We start from the raw sequence: 22,612 nt of genomic DNA, 5'->3' as shown, positions 1-22,612 counted from the left end.
AGAACCAGCCAGTTCTCCCACCAGGCTCGTTTTGGGCAACTTCCCACGACATAGAAATCCTCCTGGCTACGTAGAACATGTCCTTGTTGCTACTGTCAGCAAACTCCAAAGTGCAAGGGACTCCTAAAGCAGGTGACTTGGCGGAGAAAAGGCATTTAGAAGAATTCACTGTATCCTTCCAGTGAGGACATCTGAGTGTGAAGACTGTAAATAAAAAAATTATCGATTCTCTTACTCATGGTAATTTTATGACCTATAAAGTCACCAGACACTAAGTTAATGGATACTGACCCATTGGCTCCTAGAGGAAATACAAGGGTTTAGTTCCTGTGAGCCTCTGGTTACATTTTTCTCAACCAGTCAATACATAATCTTGTTTTAGGTGTTCATGTGTGTTAAAGAAACCTTAACACATAGTATTGATTTGTTAACATTAAACTTGTGGTCCACAGCACTGCCTGTAACTCATGCCTGGAAGGAGCTTAGTTAACACCCTTATTGTCCCGTAAGGCACGCCACACCCTTCTTGCCCTGAGAAGTGCTGGCTGGCACTTCAGCACTGCCTTTGGGCACCATTTTAAACAGCAAAGTCACCAACAAAAAGGACAAAAATGCACAAAAGTGGTACCAAGTAGACCATGAAGAGAGGCACCTGGTTCTAGTCTGAGAACCCAGACAACAGGCAGAGTATCGCCTCGCTCAGCCTGACGTGGGCACATGCGCGCTGGGAGACTCGTCCTTTTACCATGCACGTCTGGAAATGACGTGAAGAGCTGCGAGTCCTCACTTTGGGGTTATAAATAAATTTTAGCAAGTGGGCAAATAGCGTTATCTGTGAACGAGAATCAACTGTAGCTCATTTTGAGATTAACAAAAATGACTAAAAAAGCTCTCCATCTAGTGGTGGCTTTTAAACTCACAAAGCTACTTGAGCTCAGTTGGTAGAACATCCACAAAATGAAAATATTACACTCATTCGTGGTTCGGGTAGTCACAGCAGAATCGGGTTGAGTCACAGCTCTGAACATATGCCAATATGCAAGTTCTTACTTCACAGGTACACAGTTCTGGTGTCTGTGTAAAAGTCCCACAGGGCACAACGGAGTACTTACAATTCCCCCTTTTGAATTCTATCTGCAACCTTTGCTAATAGCTATTATGATAGCCGCTTTGGGGGATGCAGTCAATGGTGTCCCAGCAATTGCTTCTCAAGATTGTTTTACAAAAGATTCAGCTATTAATTTGTGGTTGGAGATACAACAGTATTAGGAAAACTGACATCATGCTACTTCAATTTTTAAATGTGGGTATTTGTCATTAAAACACACACACACACACACACAAAACCAATTCTATACAAGCCAATGTTTTAGAGGGGGAATTAAACTACAACCAGTAGTCAACGTAGGATATTTTTTAGTTGAATTCTGTTATAACTCTGTGTTCCCACGCCAGTGAGTTGAGGGAAGGGATTACTGAACCTGGACTAGTTGTTAAACAGCAGTGCAAATGAAAGGTGGTTCTAGAATACAACGTATCTCCAACTCCATGGACGTAAAGAAATTAATACTGATAATGAGTACAACTTAATCACCTCACTCCCCAGAAATCTGTGAAACAGATGTCAGAAATAAGACTATATGCAAAATATATAAACATACCTAAATATCTAAGTGGCTATTAAATATAAAACAAAGTATGCAGATCCAAAAATAATGTTTCCCGGTTACGTCTGGGAAAGTTCCCAAGCCACTGAACCAGTCTTCACGAAGAAGGAACCCGTCAGTTTCTGAGTTAGTTTTTCCTCCTACTACTCTGTGAACAGCTCTGCTATGTCTCAGTTACCTTTTAAGCAAAGTTTTCAGATTCATTTCCTGACAAACTGACTTGAAAAACCACTGAAGACATGTGACTCTTTAAAAACATTAATCCCATAATTCACTTTTGGTCTTCATTCTTGCCCCCCAGACTGGGAGATTCTGGGGGGAGAGGTCGAGGGAGAAGAGAAGGAGAAAGAGAAGAAAAACTGATTCATTTAAGAATTTAAATTATTTAATCTTTTTTATTACTTGACCTACCATCAGGACAATCTATAACAAAAAGAGGAGAGTATATTAGCACACACAATATAATCAGACTAGTAACCAGGAAACGATACAAAATGGTCCTTCGGCCATCTACACTTTCTAGAGCAACACATCTGAGAAAGTCACTTAGCAAGCCCAGAAATGACAACTTCTAAAGTCCTGATTATCAGCTAAGACAAATTATGCCAGTCGTGATATCTCACATACACTCAGGTTGCACAAAGATAAAGCTTTAAACGTGATCATTTTTAAATTTAGCCTTAAAATTCCTTAGATTAAAAACTACAAAAGGGAGTAAACAGCAAGCCAAATGACTCATTTAGGAAGCATGATATGTATCTAAATATACATGAACATGATTATATACATGTGAAGCTGCAATTCATGGCATTCTAACTCATTTAAGTACAGTTTTGGCATTTAAACAAAGATCGAATCAAGCTTTATGCTAATAGGAACACAAGTTTTATTTTTAATTTTTTAAATATAAAAAGGTAGCTAAACACAAAGTATAGATCAGAAAACCGTCGTTTAATATAGATTATTTTGAAACATAAAAAATTTGTAGTAAGGTGGCTTTCTCTCCCATACTGAAATGTAAATAAAACCTCTTTCCCAGATTTATACTCCAAACTTAGTAATAACCTAAAAAACTGTTCAAATCTATGGAAAAAACCTACCATGACCAATTTAAATAACCTGGGAAAGGGCAGGAGAGAGGACTGGTAATCACAGCCAGTTGCATACAAATGGAAAAATGCTCTCAAGTCGCTCCCAAATATAACCCTACGTTACATATAAATCACAATGAAAATACAAGTGCCTACATTACGGAACGGTGATATTTTGTTTTAAAAAAATTACATAATAAAAATAAACTGTTGGGTATCATTGGTGCACATGGAATAGTGTAACACATAAGGTTGATAAGGGTGGAAAATACTGAAATACAGTGAAGACTCAAAACACAAGCTTACTTTAAAAAAACAAAAAGCCTGTCAGAGAAAGAAATGCTAGACGGGAAAGCGGAACTTTTCAGCACAGTGGCCTTTTAGACCAATGTGAAACAACAGACACACCCCACCTCACCCCCAACCCACCATAAGTTCTAGCCGATGCAGAAAGGAGGGGAAAAGGGTCAAACTAAAGAAAAGAAAAACTTCTTCCTAAACCTCTTGCCCCAGTGCGTTTAGTGGGGCAAGGTTCCCACCAATGAGCCCCGTCTGCCGGGCGCCTCTACCTTTAGCAACACCCCCTCCATTTTTCTGACCCTTGCTCCGCATGTCCTCTCTGTGCCCCGCACACCCAAGCCCCTGGAATCAGTGCTTCGTGGGCACAGAGATTATCCTGGAGTCAGCGGAAAGGTGTGCACTAACCAGATGCTCCAAGGTCACCACGCAGAGCGTGGCCCTCAGATTCTTATTCCCACGTCAGCATCTGATGGTCGGTATTTGGCACTAGCTGGGTAATAATAAAGGTCTAATCAGAATTTGTGAGCTGAGGCAGATGTAGTTAAATCGTAATATTTGCAACCTATGATTCAGTTTCGAACATGAAAGGCAGATACAGACAGCCACACCTACACAAACCTCAGAACTGGAGAGGAAACGAAAAGATATAACCAGTACCAGGCAAATCAGCTTGACAAACAACAGTTCTGGTTAAAAAGAAAAAACTGTAACAGCATATCTACCTGACAATTAGCAAAAATGGGCACTTTTCCACCTTTAATCTAGTTTAAATACAGGCAGATATCTCTCTTAAGATTTTTTATATCCATTTTTCCTAATCCTTAGAGATGAATGAGAAATCAGTTTATATTCTATAAAGAAATACGGCATATGTGGCCACAGTCTGAAATATACTTATAACTGGAAAATTGTATCACTTAAAAAAAAAAGCCTTGCGCTGTTACATCCTTCCTCCAGGGTAATCGGTGCGGTGCAGGGTCTGCCCTCACCGCGCCGCACGGCACGCAGTGCCCAGGCCGAATGCTAACCCTGCACAGAGAGAAGCAGGAACAGTGAAGTCTCCGTAGAACTCTCTATTTATTTAACTGTGTCTGAGCACTCAGTTAATGCTCCAGATTAAAAACGGTGCAATAAAAGCAACTTTTGATATAAACAGACAAGAAGCCGCAATGCCAGTGGCCACGTGGTGCAGCGAACAGGGAAAACAGAGCCGCCTGCGAGAGTGAAGCGTGAACGGGGGGAGGACAGGGAGGAGGGAGGGAGGCACAGGTGGCACAGCTCAGACAGACAGCGACACGAAACTGTTGTACTGCTGGATGTTCCGTTTGAGGATGTCTGAGCACGGGCCAAGGACACGTTCGAATCGAGGTCGGTCCAGCTTGACGCACTTCAGCGGGCCCCGGGCCACCACCGTGGCCGCGCGGGGCCGGTTCATCAGCAGCGCGATCTCACCTGCGGAAGGCAGAGAGCGGGAGTGAGAGGCGGCCCGCGCCCCCGGGAAACTCTCCCAGAGGCGCGCCTCCAAGAGGGGAAACAAATGCGAACTTCTCTTCGTAATTTAGTGCAGGCCACGTCACGTCTGCACTTAAAAGAAATGATAGACGAGACAATCAACAGCGTTACTATTAACTGAGTGAAGGTCAAATCTCACACTAGTTCTCTCAAAGGCAAAAGACTGCAATTAAAAAATCAAATTCAACCCTGGCTGCTGTGGCTCAGTGGATTGAGCGTCGGCCTGTGAACCAAAGGTCGCTGGTTCGTTTCCCAGTCGGGGCACAGGCCTAGGTTGCATGTCAGGTCCCCAGATGGGGGCGCATGAGAGGCAACCACACAGTGATGTTTCTCTCCCTCTCTCCTTTCCCCTCTCTAAAAACAAGTAAATAAAATAATAAAAATTAAAAAAATAAAAATAAGAAAATTCAAGAGCAGACAAGACAAATTACGGGCTACGGCACCACGCTGAACGGTGACCTGAGCTGTGTCTGTATCTGAGGAAATCTACGTACCAAAATAATCCGAAGGCCCCAATCTTCCCACTTCAACAAACTCTTCATTTTCTGACCTACGTTGCAGCACAGCAGCTGACCCCTAGAATAAAATCACCACAAAGCAAAACAGAGGCTTTCAAATCCAGGGTAGCATTTTAACACGTTATGCAATTTTAGCTACTTTGAAAAAACTAAAAGGATTTCATAAGTTATTTCACATCCTCTGTGCTCATGTGATAAAAGCTGACTGATGAGAGTGACCACAGGAGCTTGATTCCTATTTATACCCAGCAGTTCCCTAAGGTACTTGGGGACTAGTACTTGAAGGGTTCAGGCAGATGAGCAAACTAGAGGAGGCGGGGGTCCGAGCTTGCCACCTGCTTCTATGGGTCAATTTCATAGGAACAACGCACCAATCCATTTATAGTGTCTATACCGGCTTTGCACTATGACAACAGAGTTGAGTCTTCGCGACAGAAACTATAGGGCTCACAAAGCCTCCATTACTTACCAGCTGGCCCTTTATAAAAGAATCCTTTGATTCCCTCCACCCTCCCCCATGTTAAATAAAACCAATTAGCATCTACTGAGAACATTCATAGAAAATCCGCTTTCTGGATCTACTTGTCAGTCAAGAGTATCTGCTATACATTTTCATGGACCGTAAAAACATAAAACATAGTAACTTTTAAAATTTAAAAACCCTTCCCTTTGAGACTTGGTTGCCAAACAGCCCAAACACATGACTTTAACAAAGATGGTGCAGAATCAATTATAGTTTGTTATGCTACATAGTCCGTTTGACTTGCATGAGGAGGGTTAATTTTAGTGGGTCAGATTCTGGCTATTACTTTATGAATAGCCCCTTCCAGAATTCTGACCCAAACTCATTTAAAATGTGTTGGTCTGACAGAAAAACAAACAGCAGCATCTCAAAATGAAAGGTAATTTTTAAATAAGACTGTCAGGTAATTCTTTAAATCTAAGGGTGTACTTCAGAATTAACCCCCTTTTCTCTCTTATGGTGTACAATTTCTTAAAGTACCAAATGCAGAGTTCTTTACCTCTAAGATAATAAAGAACTCATCCCCTGGTTCTCCCTGCACCACAATCTTTTGCCCATCTTCAAACTGGACCGGTTCCAAGGCATCAGCTACCGTGAGACGTTCCCACTTGTCCAGAGACTCTGAAAAGCAAGAATCAAAAGAATTTCTCCACATTATCTGGTATTGCTAAAAATTTCAAAACAAACAGTATAGAGAGAATCAACCCTATGGCCATGTCCATTCAATACTCTAGTGGTGTCTCAAATTAAACATGGCGCCTGTCTTCAATTACCTCTAGTCTCAGCAAGGCCCTCCTGCTACTCACAGCTAACCCTCAGACCCTGACTTTGGCGGCCCCGGCGGCCAGGGTAATTTATACTAACTGCACCCAATGGTAAAGGAATACAAAAGCGTAAACATTAAGTATTCCTACCCTGCCTTCAGTGGAAATCAAACGTGCAATTACAGAACCCAGAAGTAATGGTGTCCTCATCCATGTTATTCCAGAGGTTCATATAAATCATTTATCTATTTAAATCTTCAGCTGATTAATTTATCAAACCAACAAGAACTAAAAAATAGTTTGGCCTCTGGGAACAAACGTTAATGCCCAAGACACTAAGCAAATGTAACCATTTCAGAGAAAGAAAAATAACGGGGGTGGGGGTGTGGGGGGCGGGGGAGATCAATTCACTGTAACAAAATTGACAGAACACATTCTACTTCATAAAAATCACTATTTCCCCTCTCAATAAACAGGTTCTAACAATACATAGACTATCTACAAACTTTCAACAGAACTTCAAGCACTGTTTTTCAGAGAAAGCCAGCAGACACCTAATCTTTCTACAGAGAAAATGCATTCTTGGGAATACTCACTTTCCTTAACCAATAAGCTCACTGATGGAGCAAGAGAGACAGAAGTCACAGGAGGAATGACCGTGACTGTCCATACCCAGAAGGACAACACTTTTAGCCTTTCTGTCTCTCCAGGAGAAATGAGTAGCACAAAATTCCTGAAAACTTTTCCCAGCTCCAATCATTTCTTATCAAGAGGTCTGTCATACACTAGCAAATTAAAAACACTTTAAAATTACTTCTAACTTAATCAAACTTTTAACTCTCTATTCCATCTTTTACATTACTAGTAGCAAAAACAGAATTGTAACTAGTGTAGTTTCTATGAAATACAATAGACTCTGCTTAAGTACTGCTAACCCTTCAACTTAATAATTCTCCATGCAATCTTCCAAAACTCACCTAAAATAGATACTTTACTAAGAAACTCCTCATACATCTTCCGCTTTCTCAGAGTGCTTCCCTATAAAAAAAAAGTAACAAACATGATGAGTCAAAAAAGTGTCATTATCACATAATTCTGTGAAGTAATATATAAGTTTCAAGTAAATTAAGAGAGAAATCATAGCTTGTTGCTGCTGCTTCTTGATACATAATTAATTTTCTTTATGGTGAAGATGGTAAGCCCCTCAGCTCAATAAAAAGCTCTCAGCAACTTGTTCCTAATAGGGACTCCAAGTACACTGCCAAAGAGTTCCTCACGCCACCAATTAGTGAAATGCAAAATAGGTAAATGATCAGGTCTCAAAAAAACAAACAAACAAACAAACAAAAAACAGTAATATATGTGGCTATGGCTGAATTTATTTTCAGTTCAGGGTCCTTCCCCAAAACCCCAACCCTCCACAAAGTCACAAAAATAAAACTGCCACCACTTACAGCCCACCCCAAAAGTGCCACAGCCCCAAACTTAACCAAGTTGTCCTATCTGCAAATTTTGTTAAATATATCTGGTGGCAACAGGAGAACACACAGTGCCCTATTAATAAAAAATTCTTACACAGTAAATTACCCTGGCAATTCATACACTTATAAATATTGATACACATACATACATACCCATCCCCCAAATACAGAAAATGTCAAAGTACATCTAACTGCATATTATCAAACAGCCAGATAGGCACCACACAAATTTAGAAAACCATTAGAGGTGACTAATGCCATCAGCTGAGACTTAAAACATCCATAGCTAATCTACAACTGTCACAAAGTTCTCAAAAAGTCTGACCAGATCAGCAGAATGTTCCAATGGTTTTGTTATTTTGTTTATTCTTTTAGCAAGAGAGAAAACATGACATTTGCGTTACACCAATAACCCACTTTCAGTTTAGGGAAGCTAATTACTTCTGAATGACCTGAAATGACTCGATGCACTGAGAAGCAGCACTTATCAGACTATCTGTGATATGTAAAGATTAGGTAAGTAAAGATGTGTCTATCAGCACATGGAGAGAGTTCCAGACAAGAGCTGACCATTAGGCTCACACATCTGTCTTCCATGCTATTCCTGGCCCAGCTTTCATTCTAAAAGATCCCTGTCTCAAATGGTACAGTGAATAATGCTAAATTGGGCTTAATGCAAAGCACTGAATCATTGAAAGTAATACTCTCATTTTATGGTGGCGATATTAGTCAATTTAAACATTAGTGACACAGGTAGTCTAAACCACATTCCAAAGCCCTGGGCTTACCATGAGGATTCTTCTATAGCTGTCTCGGTCAATGCCCCACAACTTCACATTTGTCTTAGCTTTGACAGTGGCTGCTCTAGGTGTTCCATAAATCAAAGCAAGTTCTCCAAAGCTCCCTCCTTCCCCAACACTGGTTGCCCATTCGTTGTTGACGTAGACCTAAAATGCAAATGACAAAGATTGATTTTCCTACATACACAAACACCTAAGTACGAAAAACCAACAAACCTTTTTCAGGGGTCAGAATCCTGAACTCTATTTTTAAATAGAATATACTATGTTTTCAGTACAAAGAAGAACAAAATACAGGACAAGTTAAGTACACTCAGAGTGCTTACAGTTACCATAAGCATTTTACTAGCATGAGGCACTGAGTTTTCTAATCATCCAGTGACATGCTATTAGTCTCCCTCCCCATTTCATTTACAAACACAACTCAAGAAAGTTGTACCAAGTCAAGCTCCCTGATCATGACAGTGTCTAGTCTCCCCGACTCGTCTCACTGCACAGTGCACACAGCACGCACAGCGCACATGTGTGCCGTGACCACTGCTCCAGCAAAAGCTTTGAGCTCTTGCGTGCCTAAAGAAATTGCCTTTAAAAAGTTTCTGTGTCATTAAAATATTTGGCAAGAGGTACTAGTGAAATCTACATACAAGGGTTATAATAACCGTTCAGAACTTCTTAGAAGCAATAAATATCAATACACTGACATTTAAGATAATCAACATATTTTTGCTTATTAAATCTTACATCCATCTCTCCTTGATCAATCACATAGAAGTTATCCCCTTCATCACCTAAAGGGAAAGTTAAAAAGTTATAAGAATTTTACAAATTAAAGAAACTATCAAATTACTGTAAAATAATAAACATTTTATAGTGGTGCTATGAGAGAAGAGACTGTTATAAATTAACACAATCTTTCAAGAAAAACGGTCCAGCAATATATTTTAAAAATCATAAAATGGATCAAATTTCCAGTCATCTCATGATGAAAAACCTCTGAAAAATAACTTAAAAAGCAGCCATCCACCTATGTGTACAAAAGTATTAACTGCCCAACATCTGTGACAACAAAACAAGAACCAACCGAAATAATAACAAAATATCAGATTGTCACAAATGGGAAAATACATGGATTATAAAGACCCATGGAAATATTAAAGAGTACATAACAAAGTCCAAAGGGGCAGGGGGACCCAAAAGATTGGATCCGTTAGTATACATGGGCAAAAAGGTTAAGGATCACTAGAAAGTATAAAACCTCATACACAGATGAGCTACATGATGCAGAAAATATAGTTTTGCTTACCTCCTACTTTATTTTATTTTATAAGTGGTTAATAACAATATAAATATATAAGATATATGATTCTAAAATTCGATACAATGTTCAAAATAAAAATGCAGGAATTTCCTTTAACAGTTACTATATACAAAATGGCATCAGGTGGAAGGGAAATATTAATCCCTTAGGGAAAGTGTGCCTTTTAAAAAGAAACAGAAAGACGTAGTAGCATAACACCAGGGAACTGGGAGGCTGAAAGAGGAGAACAGACTTCCATTTTTAAAACGCCTAGTCTCCTCTCCCAGAATAATACTGCAAGCCACAAAGGCAGCAGCTCTTACCTTGCTGAATAACAGTCTCTCCAGCAATAAAGGAAACCGGAAACATGGCATCAAAAATATCACTGCAAGGGACAGAAGGCTTCATGTTACATTTCATGTGCCTCTTCTGCGGATTTCAAACATTAACCTTAAAATTCAAGCTCCTAGATCTTCAGCTGGGATTCTCACCAGGTGAATAATGAGCCTTAAAATGTGCAGCACTGAGACTAGTTGGGGACCACAGCTATACAGGAAAACACTACTAAAAAAGAGCCTGCACTTACCTTCTCTCATTATCATCAAGATGGGAAAACAGCACGTTCTTCTCAATGGCCTTGGCTAAAGCAGCCATTGTCTTATAATCTTTTGGTATAACCTAGAAAAGAAGAGAAGGTCAAGTAAGCAAAAGCATCTCACGGTTGCAATCTGTAGGACAATTAAATGAACGGCTACATTACGGTATTGGAACAAGACTGCTTTGAGTTAAATATTTTCAACATAACACACATATACAGTATTCCCTCCCTCATCGCGGGTATTACGTTCTAGACCCGCCCCCCCCCCCGCGATAGGTGAAAATCTGCAAAGTAGGAACCTTACATTTATTTTAGTATTTATATATATTTTAAGGCTTTATAAACCATTCCCAAACACTTTATAAACCGTTCCCAGTCCTTTATTAACCTTTCCCACTCCCTTATTAAGCCTTTTCCACACTTTTATAAACACTACTTATGTTCTTAAACACATTCTACACCCTTAAATCTACATAACTTTAACAACATACGTATACAGTACTGCAAAATCCCGCGATAGAGTGAAATCCGCGATAAATAATGAAATATAATATTTTTTAAACCCCGCAATACAGTGAGGCCGCAATAAGTGAACCGCGATATAGAGAGGGACTGCTGTACTACCTTTGATCCAACAAATATTGACTACCTAATCCCCCTGCCTACAGCCAGACCTGTAGGCTAGTATTTAAAGGATGGTATTTGGCTCCCAGTCAACAACTAAAGAAATAACAAAACTGAACATGTTATGGTAGCCATTTTTAAAAACTGTGATGAGGTGCTATCAGTTCCACAAGCCTTTGGCAGGACCATTCTCCCTCTTCAAGCACCATAATAACTCAAAACGGCAGGCGGGATCTAAGGAAGACCCAATGAGGATGAAGCTTATAGGATAAAAGGTTAAAAAACCACATAGGAATTACAGAGTGTCAAAAAACTGACACAATTCAAGGGAAAAAGGAGTACTGCCTCCTACTGCAAAACAAAAATCATGGAAGAGAAAAATGCAATTATTCACTGTTTTACAGTCACTCTTAGTGACTTCCTCTGGTGGCATGTTCTCACAGACACCTGTCCCTCAGTACCCAAGAACCACAGAGGGCGTACAACCCATCCTGCTTACGGTGTACTATTAAAGCCACGCACGCACTCATCACACGGGCCCCCCAACACTGCCCGAAGGCGCAGACACCACAACCACCTTTCTGACGTAGGACGCAGCGTCCTCCTCTGTGTAGACCTCAGCGCTGATAGCGCCCCGTCGCCGCCGGCCTTTCACCACCGGATTGGGTGGGGGAGGAGAGATTTCATCCTCCCTCGAGTCTCCACGAGTGTTTGCTTTCTGCAGATTCTGAATCTGTTTGGCCTCCTCCTGAAAAAGTGATAGGATTTCCAAAATGAGGTCTTTCAGGGTAGTCTCATATTCTAATGATGAGTCACTTCAAATCCCTTCCTCCGTTACCAATGTAAAAGTTAAGGGGAAAAGTCAAGTCCAAATGGGAAAAATGGGGCAGTTTGAAAAGAATATTCTGAAAGGATTGTTTCTCAGATGATAGTAGATGCTACACTTACTAACGGACAAAAGCCATTAGTATGAGGACACACATGCACCTAAAAAAGTACTCATTGTAATAACACACTGGCAACAAAGATTTATAATACACTCAACCGTACTAAATGGCAAAACGAAACCCTAGGGAACAGGCCCTTGGCATGCTGCTGCAGATGGCACGAGACCCTCCCCACAAAAACGTACTCCGGCACAGCAAAGCGACCCAAGGGCATCTAGATTACTGGGTTATTTCATTCATTCGATAAGCATTCTCTAGATCTGCATCCCAAGTGTACGCTGGGAAAGCAAAATATAAAAACCAATAGGGGCGAATCCTGAGCCCATGGAATTTATTTCTAGTTGGAGTCTCGGAAAAAAAACAAATAATGAAATGATGTGACAGTAACCAAGAATTTAAATTAGATCCCATGTAACAATACTTCTCCCAGCAGTTACAAAAATTCTTTATCATCAGTGTCTACAGGTGAAGTCAAATTAAAAAGAAACAAAAAAAGTTTACCTGCTTTTAAAAACATCTTGTTCAACTAATTCATATAAAAACTGAAATGAACAATTTCACATTCTTATTTACCAAATCTAGAGCCTTAACAAGAAATTCCTCAGGTCTAAAGCAAAGAACGACTTTATTACGCCTGATAATGAAAAAACAAGAATGTGTCGTCCACTACTTCCTTGACTCATTTGCCATAATTTTCTAAACCATCTTTCAAATTAAAAACAAGCTTACTAGCATTTACTGATTATTTCAGAAAATTTTTTAAATAAAAATGCCCACTGGTTTTTCTCTTGCATGGTACTCAGCCCTGATTTTGGCGTCAAGACGAATAAAACTATTACATACACGCAGCAATAAAGTCCAGAACGATAACCACCAAGGTATTAATAGTGTTAATTTCTATTAGCAGAATCATGACTGATTTTTTTTCCCCCTTTTTTTGGAAAGATGGAGCCTGCTTTATTTTTTCATTTCTCTGGATTTTCTAATTTTCAATTAAAAAAACACACAATAGAAAAAACATATAACAAAAACAGATGTAATATACTTTGTGTATTTGACTATAAGTGCATTTACTTCTTGACCAAATAAATCCAGTCATTCTACTTCTATGTATCTAAGATATCCATATATGTGAAATGATATATATACAAAGTTATTCATTGTATCATTGTTTTTAGTAGCACAATAAAGCACTGGAAACAACCAAAATGTTCATAATGGAATGATTTGAAATAAATTATAGTATATCTATGCAGTGAAATGCCATACACACATTAGAAGAAGGGTAAGAAGCTCTTTTAAATATGAATTCGTCTGTACACGCCCATATGCCTATGGACCAGTGGTTGCATTCAAGGAAGACAACAGGAGACTTTGTTATTGTTACATCCTTCTGCACCTGCAGAATTCTGAACCGTGTGTGAATATGTAACCCACTTTTTAAAAACACATTTCAGAAATCTCGCTTCATTTTCATTCTTGTAACTGCAATAACAAGTAAGGTTTTCCCATTCCATATTACCATGGAACTGTAAAACGCCAGTCTCCTCAGAGTTTAACATCTAAGAGTATAAATGAAAACACAAACTCCATCCCCTAAATTTGTCACTGGAATTTCACGAAAATTTCACTAATTTCACAAATAGCATCTCATTTGGAACTCTATCTAATTGAATTTTTAAGCATTTTGATTTTAACAGTATTTCAAGGAGTGTCATCTTTAACAGCAATCAGATATCGTGGTGACTCAGAGCCATTATCAAGATCGATTTCTAATTATGTATTATGACACATTTTTACATCCTTCTGTTTGCTGTTGTCGTTCTGTCAGTTTCTTCCCGCTTCCTTCTTTCACGCAGTAAAACGACCCTCCCAAACCACCCCCCTATTATGTTCCACTGTTTTATGCCCAGGCTCTGTCCTGATCACTTAATGTATTCACAATTGCTGTTCCCTCCCTGCCCTTACCAAGCCATCCTTCCCTGTAGGTGAAGTTGCTGCCCACGGACTTGGGGCTTGACCTCACGGCTGGCTTTGCCCATGGAATGTTACGCGGACATGCCACACCACGTCTGCTTCTATCGTTTGGCTCTGCCCCCTTGAGCCTCTGCCCCCCTCTGCCTCAAGAGCAGAAGCTCTAATAGTGGCTGCTCCTTCCACTCGGCCCTACAATAAGACGTGTGGAGTCAAGATAAGACGTGCTGAGCCCAGCAGAGCTGCACAGGACTGAGACATAAGGAAGGTCTTTTGTAGAGAGCCACTGAAATGTGGGTTATATGCTGCTGCAACAAAAACTATTACTGTGCACACTGTATGATCATCATTCTTGGTTTTACCCGCTACCTCTGTAAGATGGTAATAATCACCGATCTGCCACATTTGAAAGAAGGAGCATGAATGCATGTGAAGTGCTTCACACAGTAGCTGCCACACAGGAAACCCTCACTGGTGGTAGCGATTAAAATGCCTCTAACCTAGCAGACAGGCAAGGCTCTAATCAGCATATGCATAAAAGGGAACTTGAAGTCCAGGTGATGGTCCCAAGTAAAACAGACACTTTCAAAGGACCGCCTGTGAGTTTCTGGTGCACTGAGCAGTTGAGGATACCAGAAACATGCCCCTGGTTAACACAGGGAAGGAGAACAGCACACAAGAATATGACTGTATTTTCAGACATACAGACCTGACACCTAGTGTAGAGAACCGACCTGTTGAAAAATTGAAAATCTAGTTCCCTAAAAGTCCTAGCTAAAAAATGTATGCAAGTGAGCAAAGGCTGTTGCATTATAGGAAAAGTTTGTTATGCTGTGACCTTTATTAAGAGGTAAAGAAGTCAACACACATTAAATCTAAAAACCCCATCTGCAGAGAAACCAGTAATTTCTTGCCTTCCCCTGGATAGTGCTTAATCAGTGCTGTGCTAAGTACAGGCTTTGAAACAACTACCACACATTCAACACTCCCTATAAAAAGACACGTAACGTCTCACCAACTTCATCCCCTCATTTGATGGTGTCTATTGATGTCCACAGAGAACAGGGATCACCTTACAGTGACCCATTTCAGAACCAGATCTCCAGGAACGCACTTTATCTCAAAACAAAAACACCCAAAGCAGCCTAACATTATTTGGACACTGCTTAAAAAAAAAAGAGAAAGCCATACTTTCTACAATTCCAAGACAGCGAGGCCACGTTCACAGGGACTGCTTGTTTGTTGTTAGTTATTTAATTATTCTAATCATGGTATGAAACACCAATTTTAACAAACAGCTTTTCAGCAACAGCACAAAATGCCTGATCACCCAAACATTTTTAAAATCTTAGTATAAACAGATTCTTTTACTAATAAATTATGCTAAGAAACTGTCCCAATCGATGGGATATATTACAAATATTTCCATTACACAATTAGAGAATGACCAATACCTAAGCAACGCCTCTTAATTGGGTCATAATCATTATGAACCATATCAAAACTTCAATATGCCCAAGAAAACCTGTAAATTTATCTCACAAATTTACAGAAGCAAATCAAACAAACTACTCTAAACATTTAGCAAACCAGACTTTCTCGTTCATCATTTCTTGAGGGAACTAATCAAGGCATTGTCTGACGCAAAACGATCCTTTTCCTTAGAAAAACGTGTATACACATGCTCTGGTCACACTGAAATACACACAGTGAGGATGAAAAACAAAGAATAAAAACTGGTTTAACTTTTTTAAAGAGGAAGCAAGTCCTGCCCAAAACTATAAATAAAAATACAATTTTGACAACCATCAACCTTGATCTCTGCTCTACAGTCAATTCATCTGAGATGCATTCTACAAAAAAATGGACTCTTCTAATGCTTAAGTTTTGCTGTAACAGTTGTAAACTGGACTCAAATGCCTCATTACCTTGGTTTTAAAAGGTGGGATAAGCTTATTAGGTTTGCTTGCTTTGCTGACGAAGAGAAACATATTATCTGCTTTCAAGGTCTACAGAACTTCTCATTCCATGCGGGTGCTGTACCTCTGATCAACTGCCTCTAGCCCGTTGTTTTATGTAGCTAGTTTCATGTATTAATTAAAACACAAGTTTGGAAACCCTGTTTGCCAAGTAAACTTAGCATATAGATTTGTTTCCTGCTAAAAATTACAAATACCTTAGCTGCATTTCCTTTCTGAAATCCTATTCTGGACTTTTTACTGGGTCAGAATTTCTCTTCTTCCAAAAGACACAGATCAGTGACACCCTACAGCCGCACGCCCAGCGGCGGCAGGGTCGCCCCGGGCCCCCCACGCCCGTTCACCTTCTCCAGCCTCTCGAAGTACTCCCGCAGGAAGGCCATGGGCCTCTCGGGCCGCGCGGTGCACAGCTGCACGATGGAGTCCTTCAGCAGCGCCTGGATGTTGTGCTTCTGCACGTAGAGCTCGCACTCCCGGAGGCTGCGCTCCTCCTCGGTGGCGGCAGAGCTGCCGGACGCCATGGTTCTCCTTCGCTGCGAGGGAAGACACGCACGTAGGCTGCGTAAACTATTTATAAAGAGCAAATGCCAGGCCGGCCTTGAACTCAACAAATGCGATAGGGCTGATTCACAAGGGTTTGTTTTTTTGTTTTTTTTTTTCCCTCCCTAAGTTTTTTTAAGGGAAAAGTGGGGGCTCGGGAATAAAAAGCTATGCTGAGAAAAAGCGTTTTTCCAAGGGTGGCCTTCGTTCCTGCTGCAGGACCTGGGCTCTGCAGGCAGCCACGGTTAGAGGCAGTGGGAGTGGGAGCCACTGTACCCCGCAGAGGCAGCCGCGGAGGAGCCAGGCCCTTAAGGGAATTTCATTCACTTCTCCCCCTGCAAAAAAAAATTATGACGTGGGAAATGTGTAAATGGTAAACAGGGCACCGACCAGGCGCTAAGTGAAAGCACAATGAAGAACAGCTGGTGTTCCCGATACGACATTCCTATCCCGAGGGGCTGGCCTAATACCACCCCGCGATCCACTGGGGCAAAGAATCTGATCAGCCAGTTACCAGCGTAATCAAAACATTTTAAAACACAAAAGGAAGCACAGATGAGTTTTAAAAGCAACCTTTTACTCCCGAGTCTTTTCCCAGATTCCGTCCCTAAATGATAACACACTTAACCCACTGGTAAGAGGAAAAAGCCTTAATAGAAAAAAATACGTATCTTATGAAGTAAACTATAAAAGATTTGGCCAAGAAAATGCCAAACCGTTTCCTTACTCTGGACAGGAAAATATTAAAATACGTTAAGTTTTACACTTGCGAAGTCTAAATAGATACATTGCACTTAATGAATCTCAGAGGATTCAAACTACCTTAATGTGAAGTAAAACAGAGTTTTAAGAATGGGTAGCTAACCCTACCTTGGAATTAAAAGCTTAGTAATTTAACAAGAGCCATAAACTCTTTTCCTTCTAACTCCTAATTACTAAACAAGTAGCGTTAGAAAATAAAAGCGAGGTCCACAACTAAAATCAATACTTTTATCAGACTTTTCCAAATAAAACGCACACAAAACTACTGAAGTGAAACTGTACGTGTAAAAGCATAAAGAGATCCCAGAACGAAGGGCCAAAGTGCTCCTACTGCGCTGTTTTGGCAACTTTCACCGGGGTCAGGGAAGAGCAGGTTAAGTAACAGACCATGAAAAAGTACGCAGCTCACGACAACGTGCGTTCAAGGCTGCAGAGGGAGACTCATTCTGATCCTTCGGAAAGAAACACTTAAAAAAAAAAAAAGATCCTTCCCTTGGGGATGGACGTACACACTGCCAGCCAGGGCGTCAGGTCAATCCTGTGAACTGAGACTACCCCTTCAGCAGCATTTTATGCATTTCTAACGATACTGAAGGTCACCAAGAACAACGATCAATCGGGTCTTTGGGGCTTCAAGACATCCAGACATTTTGCAGGATTATCAATACGGGTATTCAACTGACGGAGAAATAATTCAAAGATCAATGAGAACGGGGTCGAAGGGAGGAAACTGCTTTTTGTCTGAAATAAAGTAATGTATTAAAAAGAGCAAAAAGTAGACAGAGCAGCCACCACGTGAATCCCTGCATTCCGAACTTCATGGCCCTAATGTCATTAATCAATTATACTTAAGACTGACGCTGTACTTGTCCCTTCGTCTCAAGAGCTCAACCCTTTGGCGTCTCCCTCCAAACATTTATTAATACTTTAAGTTATTTCCCTGCATTGCCTCTCCGCTTAAGCAAAGAGACGGTTCTGTTTGGACACTGCGCTGTGCTAAAATGCAGTTTCAAACGGATCGCCCGCGAGGGAACGCGGAGAACCCGCCGCCTCCTGCCGATCCAGGCTGCGCCCCCCAGACCAGGGGGGATCGGCTCCCGAGGGGCGCCTGGAGGAGGGGGTCGCTTCCCTCTCCGCTGCTCAAAGGGCCCCTCCTTGGGGAGTCTCTCACGTGGTCCACGCCGTTTGGCATCACACCTGCCCTGCGCTGCAGGGGTTAAAGGGACCGCGCATTTTCGAGCGGAAGGACGGGAGAGTGCCCTTCAGTTCACTTAGGCCACAGTCACGGCCACAGAATGAAGAAGGGAGGCCGATCTTCCTCCCGCCCTGGTCGCAAGGCCACCCTGGTGGTGAGGCCGCCTCGGGAGGGGGGAGAAAAAAAAATCGGGAAAAGGAGGGAGGTGAAAGGGGGAAAAAAGGAGATCTAGGAGCCAGGCTAAAATCGCGGGGGGCGGGGAGGAAGGCAGGGAAAGCCGGGAAAGAGGGAAAGCGACTGCTGGGGGGACCGCACAGAGGGAAGCAAGCACGGCCGGGTCTCGAGATCAGCCAGAAACGCCGAGGGAAGCCATGGCCCACGCCGGTAACAATCCAGCTGGTGTCCTTCAGGAAATGGGGGAAGGCGAGCGAGGAGGCCCCGGCGCCCGGGGCGGAGGCGCGATGGCCGCGGAGGGCCGGCGAAGGCCGCGCAGGGCCGGGGGCCTGAGCAACGCGAAGTGGGGGGAGCGCGCGGGCTGCGGGTGGGAGGCGGGGAGCGGGGCGGCCGGGAAGCCCGGCACCAGAGCTGCCGAGGCGACGGCCTGGGGGCCTCGGAGGTGCAGAATCGGGGTCGAAGGCGCCGCCCGGGGCGTCGGGCCTGCGGGGAGGCGCCAGCCGAGGAGGGGCAGGGGGTGCGGTCGTCCCCCTGCACGACGCTCCCTGTGACGCCATCTTGGATCGGTCCAGCAACCCCAAACGGGCAGCGGGGCGGCGAAGCGCGCCGCCCCGGGGCCCCTCGCCGACCGCACTTACCTGGGGATGGGAGGCGGCGAGCACTGGACTGCGGGCGCGAGTCTGCGGCGGGCTGAGCTCTCTCAGCGCTTCCCTCGCTGCCCGGATCTACTCTGCGATAGCGGCTCCGCGGCGGCTCCACCGGAAACGACTCGGGAGCAGCCAATCAGCGCTCGGCTGCTGACGTCAATGCGCCTCGCTCTGGCCAGAGCCGTCGCCTTGACAACCGTAAAGGCGTAGCAGCCCCAGTTTCTCCCCCGCCCCTCCTCGAAGGACCCCCGCCCCTCCTCACCCTCGAATCTTGCTTTTCTTTCCATTTTATCTCCTCCCTTTTCCGCAGCCCTTGACTCACTCGCGTTTGGGCTCCTTTTCCCACTTTTTCTAGCCCGGCGCTTCCCCCCTGTTCACCTGTCCCGCCTTACCTGCTCCTCTCGGGATGCCTCGGGCCCCCTTTAGTCTGCCTTCTGCTCTTCACTCCCTGTCCGCGCGGCTTTCGGGAGCTCCCTTCTCGCCTCCCCTCCTCTCTTCTCCCCACTCTCACTCCTGGCTCCCTCGCCGCCTCTGCCTTTTTTCCCTCCCACCCCCCACCCTCCCCCCACCCTCCCCCCGCCCGGCCCACGTGGGGCGTCTCGGATGACAGGTGGGCAACTCCGCCCCGTGGCCCCCGCAGGGGGAGGCCGCGAGGCCGCGGCGGGGAGGTTCGTGCCGTTTCCAGGCCCCGAGGAGGCGGCGGCCCCCGCGGATCTGCGGCAGCTGCGCCGCGGGCCGAGCGCGGGCGGATGCCCGGGATGTGCACGCCCGACCGCGCATCCTGTGCCCCGCCGGGGCCACGCGGGCCTCCGGGCTCCGGCCGGCCATCCGGTCCAGGAAACCTGAGCCCTGCCAGGTGTCTGCTTGGCAGATCGGGCTGCCCTCCCCTCCGGGGGTGCTGTCGTCAGTGGAGGCCACACTGCACCCGTGGGCGCAGGACACCGAAAAGGATTTTGTGAGGGTCCAGGGTTGGCGTGAGCCCTTCTAGATCCTGAAGTGCCCCCCGTCATCACGCCCAGCCCCGCAGGGTGAGAAGTATAAAGCGTGCAGATTGGCACAAACGCTCTGTGACCACAGGGAAAATCTACTGCCCGCAAAAACTGCACTAATCGAGGATGATTGGGGGAGGGGGAGCGACTTGACTCCTTCAGCCATTTTTTTTTTTCCATCGGACTATCTGCCCGCGGAGAAAGGGGGAGCAGGGGGACTATACATACAAACACACACACACATATATATATATAGTCGCTAAATGAATACAGAAGACCCTTGGAGTACAGGTATCCTGGTGTCTGACGGGTACCTGGTGTACTCGCAAGGGCTGTATGTGTAAACGCAATGGATTTAAAACTTAATCTCACTAATAATTTTATATTGATTCCAGATTGAAATAGTAATATTTTGGATATATTAGGTTAAATATGATTAAGGTTAATTTCACCTTTTTAGATTTTTAATGTAGCGATTAGAAAGATGTTCATTATGTGGCTGGTGTTATGTTTCTGTTGGACAGCTCTGATCTAGGAGGCCAACTGCCCCCTAAATCCCCCAGGCTATAATAAGAGCCCTGCTCATTAGAATAGTTTATTCAGTTATGCCGTCCCCTGCTTTCTGATAGAGGAAGATTAGGCAACATCAGAACAACCAATTAAGCCTACAGGGAGGATGGCGGAGGGAAGGTTCGCCTCCCACAACCCCTTACCCCCACTTGTTGACCGCTGGCCTTCTGCAGGGATGGGGGGATTAAAGACAGAACTTCGGTCATATAAGATTTCACCCTAGTCCGTACAAAGGAGAGCTAATCAACTGAACCCTGAGCTGGCAAGCAGGAGAGGGAATTCGATAGCACGGAGCAGGCCCAGTCCTGTTCTGAGAAGAAAGTGGATCAGTCAGATAAATCTGAGTTTGGATTCAGGCTCTGCCATCTCCGGTAATTGACTTAATCTCCATGAGCCTCAGTTTCCTCCATCACAAAGGGATAAGCAGGGCTCTGTTAAAATTAACTAGTAAAGAAAATAGTGGCGAGCACGTACGTGGCACTTACTATATTCCCAGCAGTAAGCGCTTTACACACAATAATTTCATCCTCGTAATAACTGTGACATAAGTATTATTACTGTTATTGTTAGAGAAGGGAAATGAGGCACGGGGGAGTTAAGCGATGTGCTCAAGCCTGCACGGGCAGGGGTCTTGATCAGTCTCCTTTGCAGCACACACACACACACACACACATATGTATATATAAAGTGTAGGGTACATAAATAAATGTTAGTTTGCTTCCCACATTCCCTCCCCCTTCTTAACAAACTACCCAAACTATAAAGTCAGGTCGGTTGTGCTGTGTCCCCCCCTTAGTGCTACCTTCCTAAGACCATCAAGACACTTAGAATAAGGAAACACACAGCTGGTGACGCTGAGTGTTTTGAGTGACACCGCTTCCTTGCTAAGGCCCGGGTGTGTTGTCCCCACTCAGCTGCATTCAGGCACGCGTCCAGCCACGGGCCATTTCCTGTGTCAGTCATGCTCAGCCTTCTTCTCGCTGCCAAATCCTCATGCTAGGGCTTTAGAAGACAAAAAGGGATTTAGGCAGTCTGTAGCTGAGCCTGGGGAAGAAGAGTTCACGGGGACAGCTGTTCTGGAAAAGCCAACAGCCTCAGTGGTTTCCACGTGGTGTGAAAGCTCTTTCAGTGCCCTGGTGTCGTTGTGAGAATAACAACCTGTAAACGACATTTCAGAAATGGTCAGGGGTCCACTGTCGTTTCTGTGCTTTCCTCCTCTCCAGAGGCCTTCTGCCCTTGACTCCAAGGTCCGTCGGCCTCGCCTTTGGCCTGTGTCCTTGGAAAGCTCAACCAAGTACATTTCTAGAGTAGTGGGCTTGTAAGTAAATTTTTCTGTTCGAAACAAAATTCTTTATTTGCTGTTAGCGTATCTGTGAAACAGCAGCAAACAATTTGAAAAACCAACAGCAGCGATGCATTTCATAAGCAGAAGTAGAACAAAGAACCAAAACATAACAGGAGGGAATGTTTTCGGTGGCCTGTTTCTTAGTGTTTCTTATGCTGAACGTTTCCACGGGCTAAGGACATGTCCACATATCTGAGAGTTCCAAGGGGAACGTTTCAGACTATCAACACCTATTTGTGGTAGGCAGCGGAGCTGAGGATGTATGCTTCCTGTGGAAGCCAAGGTTGTGGTTCCAAACCGAACTCAATTCCAGCA

The 22,612-nt window shown here is 43.6% G+C and overlaps 1 protein-coding gene across 2 annotated transcripts; it reads right to left on the bottom strand.

The window, feature by feature from the left end:
* Positions 1-2,042: 2,042 nt before the first annotated feature.
* On the bottom strand, positions 2,043-19,899 carry PRKAR1A (protein kinase cAMP-dependent type I regulatory subunit alpha). Of its 2 annotated transcripts, XM_090290948.1 has the most exons (12): positions 19,786-19,899; positions 19,385-19,581; positions 16,420-16,608; positions 11,753-11,923; positions 10,540-10,631; positions 10,277-10,338; positions 9,398-9,444; positions 8,645-8,803; positions 7,353-7,413; positions 6,111-6,232; positions 5,065-5,146; positions 2,043-4,510 (listed from the first exon to the last, which is right to left on the bottom strand). In XM_090290948.1, the coding sequence occupies exons 3-12, from the start codon at positions 16,594-16,596 to the stop codon at positions 4,338-4,340; spliced, it is 1,146 nt and encodes a 381-aa protein (XP_090147074.1). In that variant the 5' UTR covers positions 16,597-16,608; positions 19,385-19,581; positions 19,786-19,899; the 3' UTR covers positions 2,043-4,337. The 2 variants fall into 2 exon arrangements, with proteins under 2 accessions (XP_090147074.1, XP_090147075.1); XM_090290949.1 differs by lacking the exon at positions 19,385-19,581.
* Between the last annotated feature and the right edge of the window lie 2,713 nt (positions 19,900-22,612).

This window comes from Furipterus horrens, unplaced genomic scaffold, assembly GCF_987537825.1.
Source record: "Furipterus horrens unplaced genomic scaffold, mFurHor1.1.pri manual_scaffold_11, whole genome shotgun sequence".
Lineage (NCBI taxonomy): Eukaryota > Metazoa > Chordata > Mammalia > Chiroptera > Furipteridae > Furipterus > Furipterus horrens.
The sequence above is the reverse complement of the archived record's forward strand: the minus strand, read 5'-3'. Positions and strand labels throughout refer to the sequence as shown.

What these genes read in the sequence shown, in the direction of transcription:
- PRKAR1A (XM_090290948.1), bottom strand. Translation starts at nt 16,596, where the DNA reads ATGGCGTCCGGCAGCTCTGCCGCCACCGAGGAGGAGCGCAGCCTCCGG. An exon ending in CTGCGTCCTACGTCAGAAAG is followed by an intron (nt 10,632 to 11,752) that starts GTGGTTGTGGTG and finishes CTTCTTTTCTAG; the next exon opens with GTTATACCAAAAGATTATAA. An exon ending in CTTGATGATAATGAGAGAAG is followed by an intron (nt 10,339 to 10,539) that starts GTAAGTGCAGGC and finishes TGTCCCTTGCAG; the next exon opens with TGATATTTTTGATGCCATGT.